At 27.0% G+C, this 20,846-nt stretch overlaps 3 protein-coding genes across 3 annotated transcripts; 2 read left to right on the top strand and 1 right to left on the bottom strand.

Moving 5' to 3' along the window:
* Nucleotides 1–11,820: 11,820 nt before the first annotated feature.
* On the top strand, nucleotides 11,821–12,895 carry HO173_001503 (uncharacterized protein; the record flags this gene model as incomplete). The annotated part of the gene is made up of 3 exons (XM_037303442.1): nucleotides 11,821–11,826; nucleotides 11,999–12,004; nucleotides 12,464–12,895. 3 exons carry the CDS (start codon nucleotides 11,821–11,823, stop codon nucleotides 12,893–12,895), a joined length of 444 nt encoding a protein of 147 aa, XP_037169164.1.
* Nucleotides 12,896–13,000: 105 nt separating this feature from the next.
* Nucleotides 13,001–13,405, top strand: HO173_001502 (uncharacterized protein; the record flags this gene model as incomplete). Its single annotated transcript, XM_037303441.1, has 1 exon — nucleotides 13,001–13,405. The coding sequence occupies one exon, from the start codon at nucleotides 13,001–13,003 to the stop codon at nucleotides 13,403–13,405; it is 405 nt and encodes a 134-aa protein (XP_037169163.1).
* Nucleotides 13,406–17,700: 4,295 nt separating this feature from the next.
* HO173_001501 (uncharacterized protein) lies at nucleotides 17,701–18,369 on the bottom strand (the record flags this gene model as incomplete). The annotated part of the gene is made up of 2 exons (XM_037303440.1): nucleotides 17,701–18,237; nucleotides 18,337–18,369. 2 exons carry the CDS (start codon nucleotides 18,367–18,369, stop codon nucleotides 17,701–17,703), a joined length of 570 nt encoding a protein of 189 aa, XP_037169162.1.
* Nucleotides 18,370–20,846: the final 2,477 nt, after the last annotated feature.

The following is a 20,846-nucleotide window of genomic DNA, read 5'->3' as shown; positions in this document are numbered from 1 at the left end:
CAGGCAAATGCGGAGAACACTGCGGAGAACAGTACGGAGAACACTGCGGAGAAACCAAGCGGCAACAAGGCCCCCAGCACCAAGAACACGGCTCAGCTCTCCAAGATCCCACGTCATATGCTCTCCACGATTCCACATCAAATCATCACTCAGCAAGCGGGGAACACCACTGCAACTTGGCCTGTCATCCCCACTGCATTGATATGATACATCACTGCAATGAGCACACAAGAGAAGGATCTACTGCGACGATCACAGCCAATTGGGCCACTGCAGAAGGAAGTTCGGACGATACATATTTGGACGAATTGAAACCGTCCGATGTCTTGCTCTGACAGCTATTTCATTATTCGAAAGATTTCACTGCGGCAGGAGATAATGTGGGATTCACACCACTAATTGGCATGTTGTCTCCATTTCTTTCCGGTATTTCGATACTTCTTGCCATAAGGATATGGCCTTTCTCTGTTTTTTTATAGGCAATTATTACGGATCAATCCTCTACACTCGATATACCTTCCTAATTAGGCCTTAGCGCGCCTCTCCGTATATATATGTCTATATGTAGGTTAAAAACGTACAGCAAGCGATTAGAGTTCGATTTGACTTAGGGCTAGGGCTAAAATTCGATTTAACTTAGAAATATTCAACTTTATGAATTTAATTCATAGGTCTTTACTTATAGTATATTACTATAATAACGTTATAAGAGAAGAATCTACTACGACGATTATAGTTAATTAAGCCTCTATAGAAGAAATATCGAACGATATATATTTGAACGAATTGAAACCGTTCGATGTTTATAGCTATTTTATTATTCGAAAGATTTTACTGCGGTAGAAGATATTATGAAATTCACACTACTAATTAATACGTTATCTTTATTTCTTTTCGATATTTCGATACTTCTTATTATGAGAATATAGTCTTTCTCTATTTTTTATAGATAATTATTATAAATTAGTCTTTTATACTCGATATACCTTTCTAATTAAGCCTTAGCGCGCCTCTTCATATATATATATCTATATATTATATAGATTAAATTAATTTTATAATAGTAAAAGTAGATTAAAAACGTATAGTAAGCGATTAGAGTTCGATTTAACTTAGAAAAATTCAACTTTATAAATTTAATTCATAGGCCTTTACTTATAATCTTAATAAAAGATTAATACGAGTTAATAAAGTTTCGAAGTCTTTTATATATTATATATTATATAATCTTATCGCCGAGTTATAAGACTACGTAAATTATTTTAAAGTTCTTAATAAGATAATAATCGCTATTAATCTTAAATTTCTATTTTATTCTAAAGAATTAATTATCTTAGATAAAGTCGCTATTATCGATAAATAGAGGTAAATTTAAGATCTTAATTAATTTCTCTTTTAAATATCTAAGTATATATTTCTTCTTAATTAATAATAGCTATAAATCTTTTATTAACTATATCTTAAGATTATTAACTTTTCGCTATATAAAAGTTATATTCTTTTAAAAGTCTCGAGTTAATTAATTTATCTTCTCGATTATTCTATAAATCTAATATAAATTATTTATAGCTAAATTCTTTTTTATTATAACGATATAATATCGAGTAATAATCTTCTAAAAATTATCTCGCTTCTAACGAATTTTATTTAATATAATTATAAATTCGTCGAGTTAGTATTTAATTTAATATTATAATTATAAATTATTAGCGATATCTTAAAATATATTTATTAAGTCTATCTCGTTAGAAGTATTATCTAATAGAACTAATATTTATTAAAACTTAGTTTATTCTAATAAGATCTTAATTTAATTTAATTTTTCGATATTAGACTTTATTATAGAAAAGAAGAAAGAAAGATTTAAAATAAAGTAAAGAGAAGTTTAAATACTTCGAAAGAATAGATATTAGAAATATTAGATATACTAGAGAATAATAAAGCCTCTTTAAGACGTATTAAAATTATTCGATATTAAGAGTAAAAAATTTTACTATAAAGTTTAAGATAAGGTTATTTCTTTATAAGAATTTAATATATTTATTTCTTAATCGTTTAAGGCGTTAAGAAGATTATAAATACTTTAAATAATAGCTTTTCGAGTATACTTACTTCGCTTAAAAGATTTTTTATCTTATAGAGAAGTTATATATAAAAAAGCTTCGAAGAATAATATCTTTAATTAGCTATAACTCGGCCGTTTCTTATCTAATTAAGATTTTATTAAAACTCTAGACGTTATAGTATATAAAGTTATAAGTAATACTATTAATATATATTTTAAATATAAAAATATAAGATAATATTAGCTATTTCTTTCGATTCGCTAATTATATAAATAATTTAATATCTTCTTTATTTCTTAATTACTATTTATCGAGATCGTTTCGCTATCTCTTTTAGACTCTTTAAAATTAATTTATCTATTTAATAAACTTACTTAGAAATATAATAGCTTAATTTAATTTCTTATTAAAGTCTCTATTAGCGCGTTTTTTTAAATTTATTTATTAATATAAATAAAATAAGTAAGTTAATCTTAATTATAATATTAGAATTAATATAAATATAATATTAATATAGATATATTAAATAAGATAATTAAGATATATTAAATAAGATAACTAAGATATCGAACTATATAGATGAAAAGAAGATATAATATAGTAGAGAATATCTCCGCTAAGGCCCGCTAGTTATAGGGCTGAGGGATATATTAAGAGTACGCTCGTAATATTATCTATCTATCTATCCTATCTCTATAGAAATCTCTCGAATATCGACTACTTAATCGCCTTATTATAGAGGAGATATTTAAACGATTCTCTATCTATCTATCTACCCTACCTCTGCGAAGAGATATTTCGATTATCTCTCGCTTATCTTATCTATTATCTATCTATATTAATAAAGAAATCTTTATCTAATTCGTTATAAACTCGAATTAAAAAGAAACTTATCTTAAATTATTATTAACGATTTAGTATTATTAGACCTAGATTCGTAATTTTAATATTATTATTTAGAATCTTAATATAATTATAATACGACTTCGAGAGTTATAAGACCTTTATCGTTTTAATATAAAGACTCTTACTACTACGAATATGAAATTATAAACTAAAATTTAAGTCTTAACTATTAAAGAAGAAATAATTACTTTAATAGAGTCTCTAGATTTCGATATAGATAAATAATTAATTAAATTGAAAGTTATTAAGATTGAAATATCTATCTCTACTATTCTTATTATCGAAAATAATAAGAAATATTCTAATATATCTTACTTCTATAGTGAAAAAGAGAAGTAGAACGAGTAGCGATTCTATCTAAACTTTAAGTTTCGATAAAGTACTATATTATTTTCTAGTAAAAAAGATAAAATAAACTATATTCGAGACTACTATAAGTTAATTATATTCGATATACTTAAGATACGAGTAGATTTACTAAGCGAGGATCTCTATAATACTATAAAAGAGATAATTTTAAAGCTTTATAATATATTTAATAATTACGATAAGCTAGTAAAGAATAACGCCTTACTTTATAACCCGGCGTTTACTATAAAAAAGAAGAAGATATTTAACGAGTTCTATACTCGATTTTTAGTTATTATTACGTTATTAGACTATAGCGAAAGTTATAAAATCGCTATACTATAAAGACTTATTACTCTTAAACTTCGATTATAAATTATTAATATCTTATTATCTTTCTTTCGCTTAGTTATTAAGTATTTATAAAAAATTAATTAAGATCTTTATTAATTAAAGGCTATATATATAAATATAAAAGAGATTAATAAATAGAAGTTTAAATTAGATTTATAGCGATTATTTTATTCGAAATAGCTAAAGAATTAATTAAAGAAAGAAGGTCGATATTTTAAATATTTTAACTATAATTATTAATTTAATTAGATTAAGATATATATAATCTTAAAGATATTATTATTTAAAGAGATAAAGATTATTATAGCTAAGAAAAAGGCTATAAAGAAGATTATAGAGAAGTAATAATAATATAAATCTTATCTATAGTAGTAGTAATAGATTTCTCCTTCTTTTCTCTAACTAGTAATAATCGTTTCGTCTAGCCGTATATGGCTAGCGTATTTAAATTAGTTTCGATTCGATAAATTATCGAACTTTACGTTTTTAAACGAATTAATCTTATTTAATTTCGATTTTTTTTCGCTTTTTTCGATAATACGCTAAAACTACGAATTTATTATACTATCTCTTAGCACCTTATATTATTACTTTAAGTATCTTTTCGAGCTATTATCCTATATTAATACCTCTATTATCTATATCTATAAGTCTATTATATAAGATTTAACTTAATATTATAATTAGATACTAAGAGTATTTATAAGAAAAAGTTTAAAGTTATTATTTTAGGGGATAGTAAATATACTTTAGACTATAAAGGCTAGTATACTATAAATTATAATAATTATCTCGCTATTATTATCTCGTTATCGTTATAATTTAAATTATAGAAATATAGTTATTTAAGAGAGGGGGTAATATTATAATTTTAACTAATATTTCTTCTCTAGACTTACGCTAGGCTCTATTTAGGCTAGCTTCTTAGCGACTTAATACTCTAATAACTTCGATATATATATTACTTAATAATCTTTATAGTTAATATTTCATTTATATAATACTATTAATATTATTATTCGATATACGATTTATTCTCTAATAATAGAGCTAGTTATAGATAGTATTCTAACTAGTATTATAATTTTAACCGATATTCCTTCTTTAGACTTACGCTAGACTCTATTCGAGCTAGCTTCTTAACGGCTTAATACTCTAATAACTTCGATATATATATTACTTAGTAATCTTTATAGTTAATATTTCATTTATATAATATTACTAATATTATTATTTAATATATAATTTATTCTCTAATATAATATTAACTATTTAATATAGTCGTAAGCTAAGCTATTATTATCTATCTACTTCTATCTATCTATCTACTCTACTCTATAAAGATCTCTTAAATATTAATTACTTAATCGCCTTATTATAGAGAAGATATTCGAATAATTTTCTATCTACTTATCTACCTATCTGTCTACCTATCTTATCTCTACGGAAATCTCTCGAATATTAATTACTTAATCGTCTTATTATAAAGGAGATATTCGAATAATTCTCTATCTATCTATCTACTCTATCTCTATAAAAAGATATTTCGATTATCTCTCGCTTATCTTATTTATTATCTATTTATATTAGTAAAGAGATCTTCATCTAATTCGTTATAAACTCGAATTAAGAAGAAATCTATTCTAAATCGTTATTAACGATTTAGTATTATTAAATCTAAATTCGTAATCTTAATACTATTATTTAGAATCTTAATATAATTATAATACGACTTCGAGAATTATAGAACCTTTATCGTTTTAATATAAAGACTCTTACTACTACGAATACGAAATTATAGATTAAAATTTAGGCCTTAATTATTAAAGAAGAAATAATTACTTTAGTAAAGTCTCTAAATTTCGATATAAATAAATAACTAATTAAATTAAAAGTTATTAAGACTAGAATATCTATCTCTACTATTCTTATTATCGAAAATAATAAGAAATACTCTAATATACCTTACTTCTATAATAAAAAAGAGAAGTAGAATAAATAGCGATTTCATCTAGACTCTAAGTTTCGATAAAGTATTATATTATTTTCTAGTAAAAAAAATAAAATAGACTATATTCGAGATTACTATAAGTTAATTATATTCGATATACTTAAGATATAAGTAGATTTACTAAACGAGGATTTCTATAATACTATAAAAGAGATGATTTTAGAGCTTTATAGTATATTTAATAATTATAATAAGCTAATAAAAAATAACGCCTTACTTTATAACCCGGCGTTTATTATAAAAAAGAAGAAGGTATTTAATAAGTTCTATACTCGATTTTTAGCTATTATTACGCTATTAGACTATAGCGAAAGTTATAAAATCGCTATACTACGAAGATTTATATTACGATTTTAATAATCTTACTTATATTATAATTTAATTAAGCTTAGCGTATTAAGATCTTTTAATCTTTCTATCTTATTAAGAAATTTATATATATAATAATTCTATATAAATAGTATTCTCTTTATACTATAATATAGAGTTATTATATATATTATTAAGTCTCTAATATAATATTATCTATCTTTCTTCTAGAGCGATAGCGATTTATTTATTAATTATATTAAATATATAGTTAAAAAGAAAGTATATTATTAAGAAGTTAATAGTTATAGCTAAAGAAGCTTACTATTTAAAAGATTATTTAAAAAAAATCTTTTATTTATATAAAGGCTAATTTAATTAAATTAAATAAAAATTTAAAGAAAATAAATATATTTAATATATTAAAAGAAATAAATCTTAGATTAAATCTTCTTTAAATTCTTACTAGTTTAATACTAGCTATAAATCTCTTAATCTTAAATTTAAATAATACTTAAAATTAAATCATTATAGATAAGTTATAGATATATTATTATCTAGAAAAACTTAAAAACTTCGATAAGAAGATTTTAAATATTATTATATTATTCGTATAATATAAAAGAAAGTATTACGATTCTAATAATCTTATAATCTTATTTACTTATATTATAGTCTAATTAAACTTAGCGTACTAAGGCCTTTTAATCTTTCTACTTTACTATAAAGTTTATACTTATAATAATTCTATATAAATAATATTCTCTTTATACTATAATATAGAGTTACTATATATACTATTAAATTCTTAATATAATACTATCTATCTTTCTTTTAAAATAATAGCGATTTATTTATTAATTATATTAAATATATAGTTAAAAAGTTAATAGTTATAGCTAAAGAAGCTTACTACTTAAAAGATTATTTAAAAGAAAATCTTTTACTTATATAAAGGCTAATCTAACTAGATTAAATAAGAATCTAAAGAAAATAAATATCTTTAATATATTAAAAGAAATAGACTCTAGATTAAATCTTCTTTATATATTTACTAGTTTAATATTAGCTATAAACTCTTTAACTCTAAATCTAGATAATATTTAAAGTTAAATCGTTATAGATAAATTATAGATATATTATTATTTAAATAATCTTAAGAACTTCGATAAGAAGGTTTTAAATATTAGTAAAGCTAAATTATTCGCACGATATAAGAAAAAGCGTTTTATCTCTAGAAGATATATTATTAAATCTAATTTAAGTTATATCGAAGTATAATTTACGAATATTATCGAAAAAGATTTAATTATAATTTTTATCTTTATTTTTAACTTATAGAATTTTATAAAAAGCGCTATTAAAACTTCTAATATTTAATATAATAAATTAAAGATATTAATAGAAAGCTTTCGAACTATTAATCGTAATATTAAGATTCTTTAATAATAAAATAAAGAACTCGATTATAATATCGCTTAAGCTAAGATAAAGATATTAATAATTAATACTTAGTTAAATAATAGTAATAATTAATTATTCTACGAGTAAGAAATTAATAATAAACTTTAAGATTTATATAATAGATATCGTATTAATACTACGAAATTTATTAAAGAAAATAAAAAATTTAAGTAAGATTTAAGATATAAAGAGTAATAGCTAAAGAAGTAATAATCTTATATATTAGCTAATTTAAAAAACTTCGATAAAAAGAATATAGAGATTATATCTCGTTAGTCGAGTATTCTTATTAATAATATTTATCGAAATTTATATTATATCTCTATTACGAATCGCGTAGAGAGTATAGAATTAAATAAACGATATCTTAACGTCTCGGATTTTTATAATATTAATAATCGAGATAAGTAGAATAGCTAGCGTTAATATCTTAAAGCGAAATTTAAATAAAGCGCTATAATCTTCTCTATTAAACTTAAGAAAATCGATTATATATAAGATTATTATAAGTTTACTACGTATAACGTTATTAAAATAAGAGTAAATAAAGATATCTTAAATCTATATTAAATTGTTTAAGAAATAATTAACGAATTAGATAATATATTCGAAATATATAATAAGATTATTAAATTAAATATTAAGATATTTAATTTTAAATTTAATATAAAAGTAATAGATAAAAAGAAATCGTTTAAGAATTTTTATATATAATTCTCTATAGCTATCGCTCTCTTAAAATTTACTAAAATTTATAAGATATTTAATCTAAAACGATTAATCTTTATATATTTAAGATATCGAATTTTAGAATAGTCTTTTAATACTTTTTAAGAATTAGTTATTTTTTTATAAGTATTAGATATAGATCTACGAGCTATTAATAATATATTAAATTTAAAAAATAAGAAAGAAACTAATAAAATTAGTAATAGTTATAAGAATTTTATTCTCTCGAATAATTAGCATAATACTTTATTTACTAAAAGAAATAATAATATTACTATCGAAAATTCTTATATATAAAAATATATATATCTTAAACTATTAATAAATAGAATTCGAAAAAAAGATAAATATTTTAAATATCTAAAAATTAAAAATTATTTTAGCGATAATAGTATTCTATATAAAAGTATAAATTTATTAATAAAATAATAGATTAATATAGTTTTAAAAGTTATCGATATAAAGAAGAATATTCTTATCGAATTATTATAAAAATTAGAAAATTAAATATCTCTAGCTAAGTCGCCGTTAAGAACTTAAAAGCTTTATATATAAAAATTAAAGAGTTAAAAATAGAAAGAATACTCGTTTTCGTCTCTCTATTCGCGTATACTATCGCTATTAAAGTCTCTTTATAAAATAAACGCTAATTAAATTTTTATAAAAAAACTATTATATTAATAGAATAGATTAAAATTAATTATCTTTTAGATATTAAAGCTTTAGTATTAAATTTTATAAATATATCTTTTATTAAAATAAATAAGCTATCTAAGATAATATTAATATAATTCTATAAATTATAATTAGTTAATAATAAATTTATTTTTATATCTAATATTATATATATAGTCTTAGTAAAACTTATTTTAGAAGATTATATAGAAGAACTTTAATACTTAATTATCTTATTAGAATAATTTAATATTATTCTAGATATATTATAATTAAAATAATATAATTCTTATATATTCTTTAAATCTAGAATTATTATATTTAATTTAGATTATTATATATTTAACTATTTATTATTAGTATATTAGTATATATAATAGAATAAGATAGAGCTAAGCTTGAAAATCTTGAATTTATATATACAGTTAATTATTAATTCGTTAGATCTACGCTTTTTAATTAGATACCGCGGGTAAATAAATTAGCGTCCGCAACTATCAAAAATCTATAAAAATCTATATATAGAAGTCTTATACTCTAAAATAACTATCTCTCTAAGAATACTATTACTTTATAATTTCGTAAATTATAAAGCTTAATATACGCTTTCTAACGCTATAAAAATAATAAAGTTTAGCCTACTATTAATAGATTAAATAAATATTTAAATATAATAGTTATAATAGTTATATTAGACGCGTTCGAAATCGAATAATAATCCTTTCACCTATTTATATAACTATTCTTCTTTTACTATTCTATTAATTCTATTAATTCCATTAATATGAATATAATCGTCTTCGATACCCCTCGCCTAAAGGTTACTTAACGTTTTAGATATATATATCTCTATTACCCGCCTCTTAGAGCCCCTATTAACGCCCTTAGATTATCTCTTAGCGAATTCGCTATTATTAATAATCGAGGCCGTAAGTAAGCTTAATAGCTATCTATTACTACTTATAAACGCGTTAAAAAACTCTTAAAAAGAGCTTAAACGGATACGTTTTTCTTTATATACTTCTTTTAAGTTAGCGATAAATGAATTAAATTAATATTTAAATATTATAGTCATATTAAACGCGTTCGAACGTTATATACTCTTTATAATTTTATATTAAATTATTACTTAATAAGCGAAGAATACTACTATAACTTAATCTATTATCTCTACTATATTAAGGAGTAAGAGAAGGAATTATAATAGATAAATGCGGAGAATACTACGGAGAAATCAAGCGGTAATAAGGCTATTATCGTCAAGAACACGGCTTAGCTCTCTAAGATCCCACGTTATATACTCTCCACGGTTTTATATTAAATTATTACTTAGTAAGCGGAGAATATCACTATAACTTGGTCGTTTCATATTAAATTATTACTTAGTAAGCGGAGAACACTACTGTAACTTAGCCTGTCATCTCTACTATATTAAGGAGTAAGAGGAGGAACTATAATAGGTAAATGCGGAGAATACTACGGAGAAACTAAGCGGCAATAAGGCCACCATCGTCAAGAACACGGCTTAGCTCTTTAAGATCCCACGTTATATTAGTCATTCACTTAGTTAGTTACTTAGCTAGCCACTCAGTCTAATACTCTACAAGAGGAGGAGTAAGAGGAGGAACTATAATAGGCAAATGCGGAGAATACTACGGAGAAACCAAGCGGCAATAAGGCTACCATCGTCAAGAACACGGCTCAGCTCTCCAAGATCCCACGTTATATTAGTTATTCACTCAGTCAGCCACTCAGCTAGCCACTCAGTCTAATACTCTACTAGAGGTGGAGTAAGAGAAGCGGAGAATACCACTGCAACTTGGCCGTTCCACATCAAATCATCACTCAGCAAGCGGAGAACACCACTACAACTTGGCCTATCATCCCCACTACATTAAGGAGCAAGAGGAGAAACTACAACAGGCAAATGCGGAGAACACTGCGGAGAAACCAAGCGGCAACAAGGCCACCATCGTCAAGAACACGGCTCAGCTCTCCAAGATCCCACGTCATATGCTCTCCACGGTTCCACATCAAATCATCACTCAGCAAGCGGAGAGAACACTACGGAGAAACCAAGCGGCAACAAGGCCACCATCGTCAAGAACACGGCTCAGCTCTCCAAGATCCCACGTCATATGCTCTCCACGGTTCCACATCAAATCATCACTCAGCAAGCGGAGAACACCACTACAACTTGGCCTGTCATCCCCACTGCATTAATATGATACATCACTGCAATAACGTCACAAGAGGAGGATCTACTATCACAGTCAATTGGGCCTCTACAGGAGGAACATCGGACGATACATATTTGGACGAATTGAAACCGTCCGATGTCTACAGCTATTTCATTATTCGAAAGATTTCACTGCGGCAGGAGATATTGTGGGATTCACACCACTAATTGGCACGTTGTCTCCATTTCTTTCCGGTATTTCGATACTTCTTGCCATAAGAACATGGCCTTTCTCTATTTTTTATGGGCAATTATTACTCCCTAATTAGGCATTAGCGCGCCTCTCTCCGCACATATTTGCCTGTTTGTAGATCAAAAACGCACAGCAAGCGATCAGAGTTCGATTTGACTTAGGGCTAGGGCTAAAATTCGATTTGACTTAGAAAAATCCAACTCCATGAATTTAATTCATGGGCCTTTACTTGTATAATAGAATAAGATAGAGCTGAGCTTGAAAACCTTGAATTTGTATGTGCAGCCAATCATAAATTCGGGTTCGCTACGCTCTTTGGTTAGACCGGCTAAGTCAGCCCGATAGCCCTCCCGAGCTCCCTTATCAAAAATTTGTATATAGAAGTTTTACACTTTGAAGTACTCAGCTTGCGATACATACAGTTACTTCATAATTCCTCAAATTGTAAAGCTCGCTTTGCGCTTTCTAACGCTGTAAAAATTATGAAGTTTGGCCTACTATTGGTGGATTAAATGGACATTCAAATATGGTAGTCATGGTAGTCACACCAGACGCGTCCGGGATCGGATAATAATCCTTCCACCTGTTTGTGTAACCATTATTCTTCCACCACTCTACCAATTCTACCAATTCCACCAAACGCGTTGGAAGGCCCTCAAAAAGAGCCCGAACGGATACGTCCTCCCCTACATACTCCTCCCAAGCCAGCGGTAAGTGGGTTAAACTGACATTCAAATATTGTAGTCACACCAAACGCGTCCGGTTCAGGCACGTACACCCCTTTTACCCGCCTCTTAGAGCCCCTACTGACGCCCCCAGGCCACCCCTCGGCGAATCCGCTACTGCTGGCAATCGAGGTCGCAAGCGCTACCTACTACTGCTCATAAACGCGTTGGAAGGCCCTCAAAAAGAGCCCGAACGGATACGTCCTCCCCTACATACTCCTCCCAAGCCAGCGATAGGTGGGTTAAACTGACATTCAAATATTGTAGTCACACCAAACGCGTCCGGGATCGGATAATAATCCTTCCACCTATTTGTGTAACCATTCTTCTTCCACCATTCTACCAATTCTACCAATTCTATTAATTCTATTAATTCCACCAATATGAACACATCTACCCTCGGTACCCTCGCACTCAGTTAAACAAGAGGAGGATCTACAACAGGCGAATGCGGAGAACACTGCGGAGAACATTGCGGAGACAGTCATCAGCAGCAGTGACACAACAGGCCTACTCTCCACGGTCTCACACCAATCCACTCAGCCAGTGCAAGAGAAGTCAATACAGCAGGCGAATGCGGAGAACACTGCGGAGAACATTGCGGAGACAGTCATCAGCAGCAGTGACACAACAGGCCTACTCTCCACGGTCTCACACCAATCCACTCAGCCAGTGCAAGAGAAGTCAATACAGCAGGCGAATGCGGAGAACACTGCGGAGAAACCAAGCGGCAACAAGGCCCCCAGCACCAAGAACACGGCTCAGCTCTCCAAGATCCCACGTCATATGCTCTCCACGGTTCCACATCAAATCATCACTCAGCAAGCGGAGAACACCACTACAACTTGGCCTATCATCCCCACTACATTGATATAATACATTACTACAATAACGTTATAAGAGGAGGATCTACTGCGACGATTATAGTTAATTAGGCCTCTATAGGAGGAACATCGTAAGAGGAGGAACTATAACAGGCAAATGCGGAGAACACTGCGGAGAACACTACGGAGAACACTGCGGAAAGAGAAACCAAGCGGCAACAAGGCCACCATCGTCAAGAACACGGCTCAGCTCTCCAAGATCCCACGTCATATGCTCTCCACGGTTCCACATCAAATCATCACTCAGCAAGCGGAGAACACCACTGCAACTTGGCCTGTCATCCCCACTACATTGAGGAGCAAGAGGAGGAACTACAACAGGCAAATGCGGAGAACACTGCGGAGAAACCAAGCGGCAACAAGGCCCCCAGCACCAAGAACAGGCTCAGCTCTCCAAGATCCCACGTCATATGCTCTCCACGGTTCCACATCAAATCATCACTCAGCAAGCGGAGAACACCACTACAACTTAGCCTGTCATCCCCACTGCATTAAGGAGTAAGAGGAGGAACTACAACAGGCAAATGCGGAGAACACTGCGGAGAACACTGGGAGAAACCAAGCGGCAACAAGGCCCCCATCGCCAAGAACACGGCTCAGCTCTCCAAGATCCCACGTCACATGCTCTCCACGGTTCCACATCAAATCATCACTCAGCAAGCGGAGAACACCACTGCAACTTGGCCTGTCATCCCCACTGCATTAATATGGTATATCACTGCAATAACGTTATAAGAGGAGGATCTACTGCGACGATCACAGTCAATTAGGCCTCTATAGGAGGAATATCGGACGATACATATTTGGACGAATTAAAACCGTCCGATGTCTTGCTCTGACAGCTATTTTATTATTCGAATGATTTCACTGCGGCAGGAGATAATGTGGGATTCACACCACTAATTGGCATGTTGTCTCCATTTCTTTCCGGTATTTCGATACTTCTTGCCATAAGGACATGGCCTTTCTCTGTTTTTTATGGGCAATTATTACGGATTAATCCTTCACACTCAATACACCTTCCTAATTAGGCCTTAGCGCGCCTCTCTCCGCACATATATGCCTATATATCATATAGATTAAATCAATTTTGTAGTGGTGAAAGTAGGTCAAAAACGCACAGCAAGCGATTAGAGTTCGATTTGACTTAGGGCTAGGGCTAAAATTCCATTTAACTTAGAAAAATTTAACTCCATTTGACTTAGATAAATGAAAAATCCAACTCAATGAATTTAATTTATAGGCCTTTACTTATATAATAAATCTATTACTATTTAGAGTAATAATAAGTCTTTAAAAAAGAATTTAAATTATATAGTAAAGATTATATTTAAAAAAAAGAATATAATAGAGATCTTTATCTATATTTTTATTAAGATAGTTAAAAAATTAGATAATTAAGTTATTATTATATAGTCTTAAAACTTCGAATAACTTTCTAATTTTATTAATAAAGAAGTAAAGTTTATTATTAACGTCGCCGCTATTATAGCGAAAGATTATAAGAAATTCTTTTATAAGCTAAGAAAGAAATTATTAACTACGAAATAATTATAAAAATAAATTTCTATAGTATATTACGAATAGCTAGATATTTGAAATTCTATTAAAATATTACGGTTTTAATAACCTTACGATCTTACTTACTTATATTATAATCTAATTAAGCTTAGCGTATTAAGGCCTTTCGGCCTTTCTATCTTACTATAAAGTTTATATTTATAATAATTCTATATAGATAATATTCTCTTTATATTATAATATAGAGTTATTATATATATTATTAAGTCTCTAATATAATATTATTTATCTTTCTTCTAGAGTAATAGCGATTTATTTATTAATTATACTAAATATATAATTAAAAAAAAAGTATATTATTAAGAAGTTAATAGTTATAGTTAAAGAAGTTTACTACTTAAAAGATTATTTAAAAAAAAATCTTTTATTTATATAAAGATTAATCTAGCTAAATTAAATAAGAATTTAAAAAAAATAAATATTTTTAATATATTAAAAGAAATAGATCTTAGATTAAATCTTCTTTATACTCTTACTAGCTTAATATTAATAAACTTATTAACTTTAAATCTAGATAATATATAAAGTTAAATTATTATAAGTAAGTTATAGATATATTATCGTCTAGAAGAACTCGAGAACTTCGATAAGAAGATCTTAAATATTATTATATTATTTATATAATATAAGAGAAAATATTCTATCTCTAGAAGATATATTATTAAATTTAGTTTAGATTATATTAGAGTATAACTTATAAATATTATTAAAGAAGAGTTTATTATAATCTTTATATTTATTATTAATTTATAGAATTTTATAAAAAGCGCTATTAATACTTCTAATATCAGTATATATAAAAGAATAAGATAGGGCTGAACTAGAAAACCTTGAATTTGTATGTGCAGCCAATCATCAATTCATTAGGTCTACGCTTTTTGGTTAGACACCGCGGGTAAATAAATTAGCGTCCGCAACCATCAAAATCTCGCCCTCCCGCGCCTCCCTCATCAAAAAATAGGTATACGTTATTCACAATAGGAAAAACTTTTTTATTTTCTATTAAAATTTTGAGATTTTTTATTTTAAATTATGAAGCGCTATTTGCGCTTTTCGAATTTTTAAGAATTTTGAAAATCTATCTTATAATCATTAAAGCGCAAGGAATTCAAATATCGCTCACCAAAGTTCGCTCACCAAAGATCGCTCGACAGCCGGACAGCCCTGATTAAAAAAATGATTATGAATTTAATTCATAGGCCTTTACTCGTTTAATATAATAAAATAAAAACTCTAATAGAGAGTTTTCGAATTACTAATTATAATATTAAAATACTTTAATAATAAAATAAAAACTTAATTAGAATATTACTTATATTAAGATAAAGATATTAATAATTACTATTAAGCTAAGTAATAATAATAGCTAATTATTTTATAAGCGAAAAACTAATAATAAACTTCGAGATTTACGTAATAGATATTATATTAATATTACGAAATTTATTAAAGAAAATAAAAAATTTAAATAAGACTTAAAGTATAAAGAGTAATAGTTAAAGAAGTAATAATCTTATATATTAGCTAATTTAAAAAACTTCGATAAGAAAGATATAGAGGTTATATCTATATTTCGTTAGCTAAGTATTTTTATTAATAGCATTTATTAAAACTTATATTATATTCCTATCACGGATCGCGTAGAGGGTATAGAATTAAATAAACGATATCTCGATATTTCGAATTTTTATAATATTAATAATCGAATTAAGTGAGATAGTTAATATTAATATCTTAAAGCGAAGTTTAAATAAAGCGCTATAATCTTCTTTATTAAATTTAAGAAAATCGATTATATACGGGATTATTATAAGTTTACTACTTATAATATTATTAAAATAAGAGTAAACGAAGATATTTTAGATTTATATTAAATTATCTAAGAAATAATCGACGAATTAGATAATATATTTAAAACGTATAATAAGATTATTAAATCGAATATTAAGATATTTAATTTTAAATTTAATATAAGAGTAATAGATAAGAAGAAATTATTTAAGAACTTCTACGTATAATTCTCTATAGCTATTACTCTCTTAAAATTTATTAAAATTTATAAGATATTTAATCTAAAACGATTAATCTCTATATATCTAAAATATCGAATTTTAGAATAGTCTTTTAATACTTTTCGAAATTTAATTATTTTTCTATAAGTATTAAATATAGATTTTTAGATTATTAATAACGTATTAGATTTAAAGAGTAAGAAAGAGATTAATAAAATTAATAAGAACTTTATTCTCTCGAATAATTAACGTAATACTTTCTTTACTAAAAGAAATAATAATATTATTACTAAAAATTTTAATATATAAGAATATAAGTATTCTAAATTATTAATAGATAGAATTTAAAAAGAAGATAGATATTTTAAATATCTAAAGATTAAATATTATTCTAGCGATAATAGTACTCTATATAAGAATATAGATCTATTAATAAAAGAATAAGTTAATATAATTCTAAAAGCCGTCGATATAAAGAAGAATATTCTTATCGAATTATTATAAAAATTAGAAAATTAAATATTCTTAATTAAGTCGTTATTAGAGATCTAGAAATCTTATATATAAAAATTAAAGAGTTAGAAATAGAAAGAATACTCGCTTTCATCTCTCTATCCGCGTATATTATCGCTATCGAAACCTCTTTATAGAATAAATATTAATTAAACTTTTATAAGAAAATTATTATATTAATAAAATAGATTAAGATTAATTATCTCTTAGATATTAAAGCTTTAATATTAAACTTTATAAATATATTTTTTATTAAAGTAAATAAGCTATTTAAAGTAATATTAATATAATTTTATAAATTATAATTAACTAATAATAATTTTATCTTTATTTCTAATATTATATATATAATCTTAATAAAACTTATTTTAGAAAATTATATAGAAGAACTTTAATACTTAATTATCTTATTAAGATAATTTAATATTATTCTAGAAATACTATAGTGTTAGAAGATAATGTGACTATGTCATAATTTGGTGTGTGGTGTAAAAGATGTTGATTATTCTATGTGCCCGCAGGGCAGATATGTGCGGTGCCAAGCCACGCTAGGCCCAAATGGGTGGTGGCTCTGGAGGAGGCCTTGGCGTACCGTGACAACATGCCCGCAAAGAATGAAAAAAAGACACGTCCTCGTGGCTGCATCTCTAGATAGCTACATCAATCATGCGCCGTCCATATATCCATGCACCTAGCCTTGGCCTATAGCCTCCATATCCTTCGCGAATCGAATGTAGCCGAGCGGAGAGGCGAAAGTAAGAAAAGAGGCGAGTTGAGAGGCGAGAAGAGAGGCGAGAAGCGAGGTAGAAAGTGGAGTACTGCTGAGGCGAGGGGAAGGATCTCCGCAATTCTGCATAGTGGCCTGGTGTGGAATTGTGGAGAGTGCGCCCGTTTGCATAGGACTGCTGCTGTCCGTGCTCTTGTTCTTCTCCATAGTTTTCTCCGCAATTTTCTCCACATTTGCCTGTTGCAATGGCATATGCTCTTGTTCCTGCGCCGGTGGCTGTGCCGGCTTTGGCGCTATCACTGACTGCTTTTGCTGTGGTGGCAGTGGGTCAAAGTGCTTGTCGAGTGCCTTGTCGAGCACGTCTTCTATGAGCTTGGTAATGGAGCGGACTTGCTCTGCTGAGAAGCCAGGGATCGTGATCTCGCTGCTGGATGTTATGGTGATATCGAGTGGCCTAGTGAAAGGATCGACGTGGACGATATCGTGTAGGGACTCGTGGGACTGTGAGTACTGATTCAGGAGCGTACTTGGTGTTGAGGTAGGTGGGGTCCTAGGGGAGGAGTAGGCAACTGGTGTGGGAGCGGAATAAACTTAATAGACGCCTGTTGAATGATCTTCAGGTGTTGCTACCATGTTGTCAGGAGACAATGTGACTATGTCATAATTTGGTGTGTGGTGTAAAAGATGTTGATTATTCTATGTGCCCGCAGGGCAGATATGTGCGGTGCCAAGCCACGCTAGGCCTAAATGGGTGGTGGCTCTGAAGGAGGCCTTGACGTATCGTGACATATAGCTAGAATAGTATAACTCTTATATATTCTTTAGATTTAGAATTATTATATTTAATTTAGATTATTATATATCTAACTATTTATTATATAATAAATCTATTATTATTTAAAGTAATAATAAGTTTTTAAAAAAGAATTTAAATTATATAATAAAGATTATATTTAAAGAAAAGAATATAGTAGAGATCTTCGTCTATATCTTTACTAAGATAATTAAAAAATTAGAGAATTAAGTTATTATTATATAGCTCTAAGATTTCGAATAATTTTCTAACTTTATTAATAAGAAAGCGAAGTTTATTATTAATATCGTCGCTATTATAATAGAAGATTATAAAAAATTCTTTTATAAGCTAAAAAAGAAACCTCTAATTATAGAATAGCTATAAAAATAAGTTTTTATAATATATTATAAATAACTAGACGTTTAAAATTCTATTAAAATTAATAAACTTTCTATTTATCGCTTTATTAATTATAAAATATATCTTAAAAAAGAAGTTATTCTACTATTAAAGAGAGCTTATAGGCTTTTTAAAGATTAGATATTAGTTATAAAGAAATATATTAATAAGATATTAGAGAAAGACTATATTAGATTAAGTACTTCTCTCTATATAGTATTTATTCTAATTATAAAAAAACTCGATAAGAAATTTAGACTATATATAGACTATAGAGTCTTAAATATACTTATTATTTTTAATTAAAATACTTCTTTATTAATTAAAGAGACTCTTATTAAATTATATATAGCGAGGATATATAGTAAATTCGATATTATAGCCGCTTTTAACGAAATTAGAATAAAAAAGAATTATAAGAAAAAAATCGTATTTTTTACTCGATATAGCTTATTTAAATATATAATTATACCTTTCGAGTTATATAATATCTTTATTACTTTTTAAATATTTATTAATAATATCTTACGCGAATATTTAAATATATTTTATATTACTTATTTAGACGATATTCTTATCTATAGTAATATCGAAGATAAGTATATTTAATATATAGAAAAGATATTAAAGAAACTTCGATAAGTTAATCTCTATCTTAATATTAATAAATATAATTTTTATATTATTAGAATTAAATATTTAGAATTAATTATTATAATAAAAGAAGTAAAAATAGATATAAAGAAAATTAAGGCTATTATTTAATAAAAAAAAATTAGATATATTAAAGATATATAAATATTCTTAAAATTCGCTAATTTCTATTAAAAGTTTATTACGAGATACTTTAAAATCGTTATATTTTTAATAAATCTTATTTATACTTAATAGAAGAAAGACTTTATTTATTTATAAACTTAAGAATACTCTAAATAACTCGCTTTCGAAATATTTAAGAAAGCTTTTATTACTATTTTTATATTTATTTATTTTAACTTAGATAAAAAGACTTAGTATAAGAGTAAAAGTACTCGGAGCGAACTAATAGGCTCGCTTACGTCGCTTACTAGGCTATAAGCTACGTAGCTAAGACGAGTATTTAATATATTTAATAAAGTCTTAAATACTTATAAGTCTTCTTTCTTCTTCTTCTTTTTTTAGTTATTAATTTATTTAATAATTAATCTATCTATTTTATTAACTATATATCTAGATCTCGTAATTATATAGCTATTACGTAGTTCTATTAAAAGAGACTTTATTATCTTATAATTCTAATAACTTTATTTATATAGAGTTACTTAGTTTAGCTATAATAAGTAACTCGCGAGTTAATTCTATTAATTTACGAAGTAGAAACGTTCTATTACAATTTATAGATAACGTTTTTAACTTAATAAGCGACTCTTATTAGAATATATCTACTATATAATTAAGCGATTATAATATTAATTATAATATTCGTAGAAATTTTAACTACACTATCGGCGGAAATAATAATCGCTAAAGCGTTATATCTAATAACTCTTTATTTATAAGCGAAGACTCTCGCCTTATAGACTTAACTTAAATTTAACGCTATCGATTTCTAGAGCTTAATATTAAAAAGTAACTAGTTATCGAAAAACTTAAGCTAATCGAAATATAGAATATATGAGAATATCGTTATAAGTATAGTAATAATTATTATCGTAATTCGAGTTATAAGAAGATAAGCGTTATTAAGATATCTAATATATAGTACCTTAACAATTATAACTTAATAGTTATATTTCTTTAAGATTATAACGATTTTATCGCCTCGACGTTTTATATCGATTTTTATATAAACGAAGAAAAGACTCGCTAGTTTTCTATTCTCTTAATAGATACTAAGAAGTAAATCTAAAGAAATATTAGAGATACGATATTATAT

Source organism: Letharia columbiana (genome assembly GCF_014066305.1).
Source record: "Letharia columbiana isolate WasteWater2 chromosome Unknown Sc0000003_s0, whole genome shotgun sequence".
NCBI classification, from domain to species: domain Eukaryota; kingdom Fungi; phylum Ascomycota; class Lecanoromycetes; order Lecanorales; family Parmeliaceae; genus Letharia; species Letharia columbiana.
The sequence above is the reverse complement of the archived record's forward strand: the minus strand, read 5'-3'. Positions and strand labels throughout refer to the sequence as shown.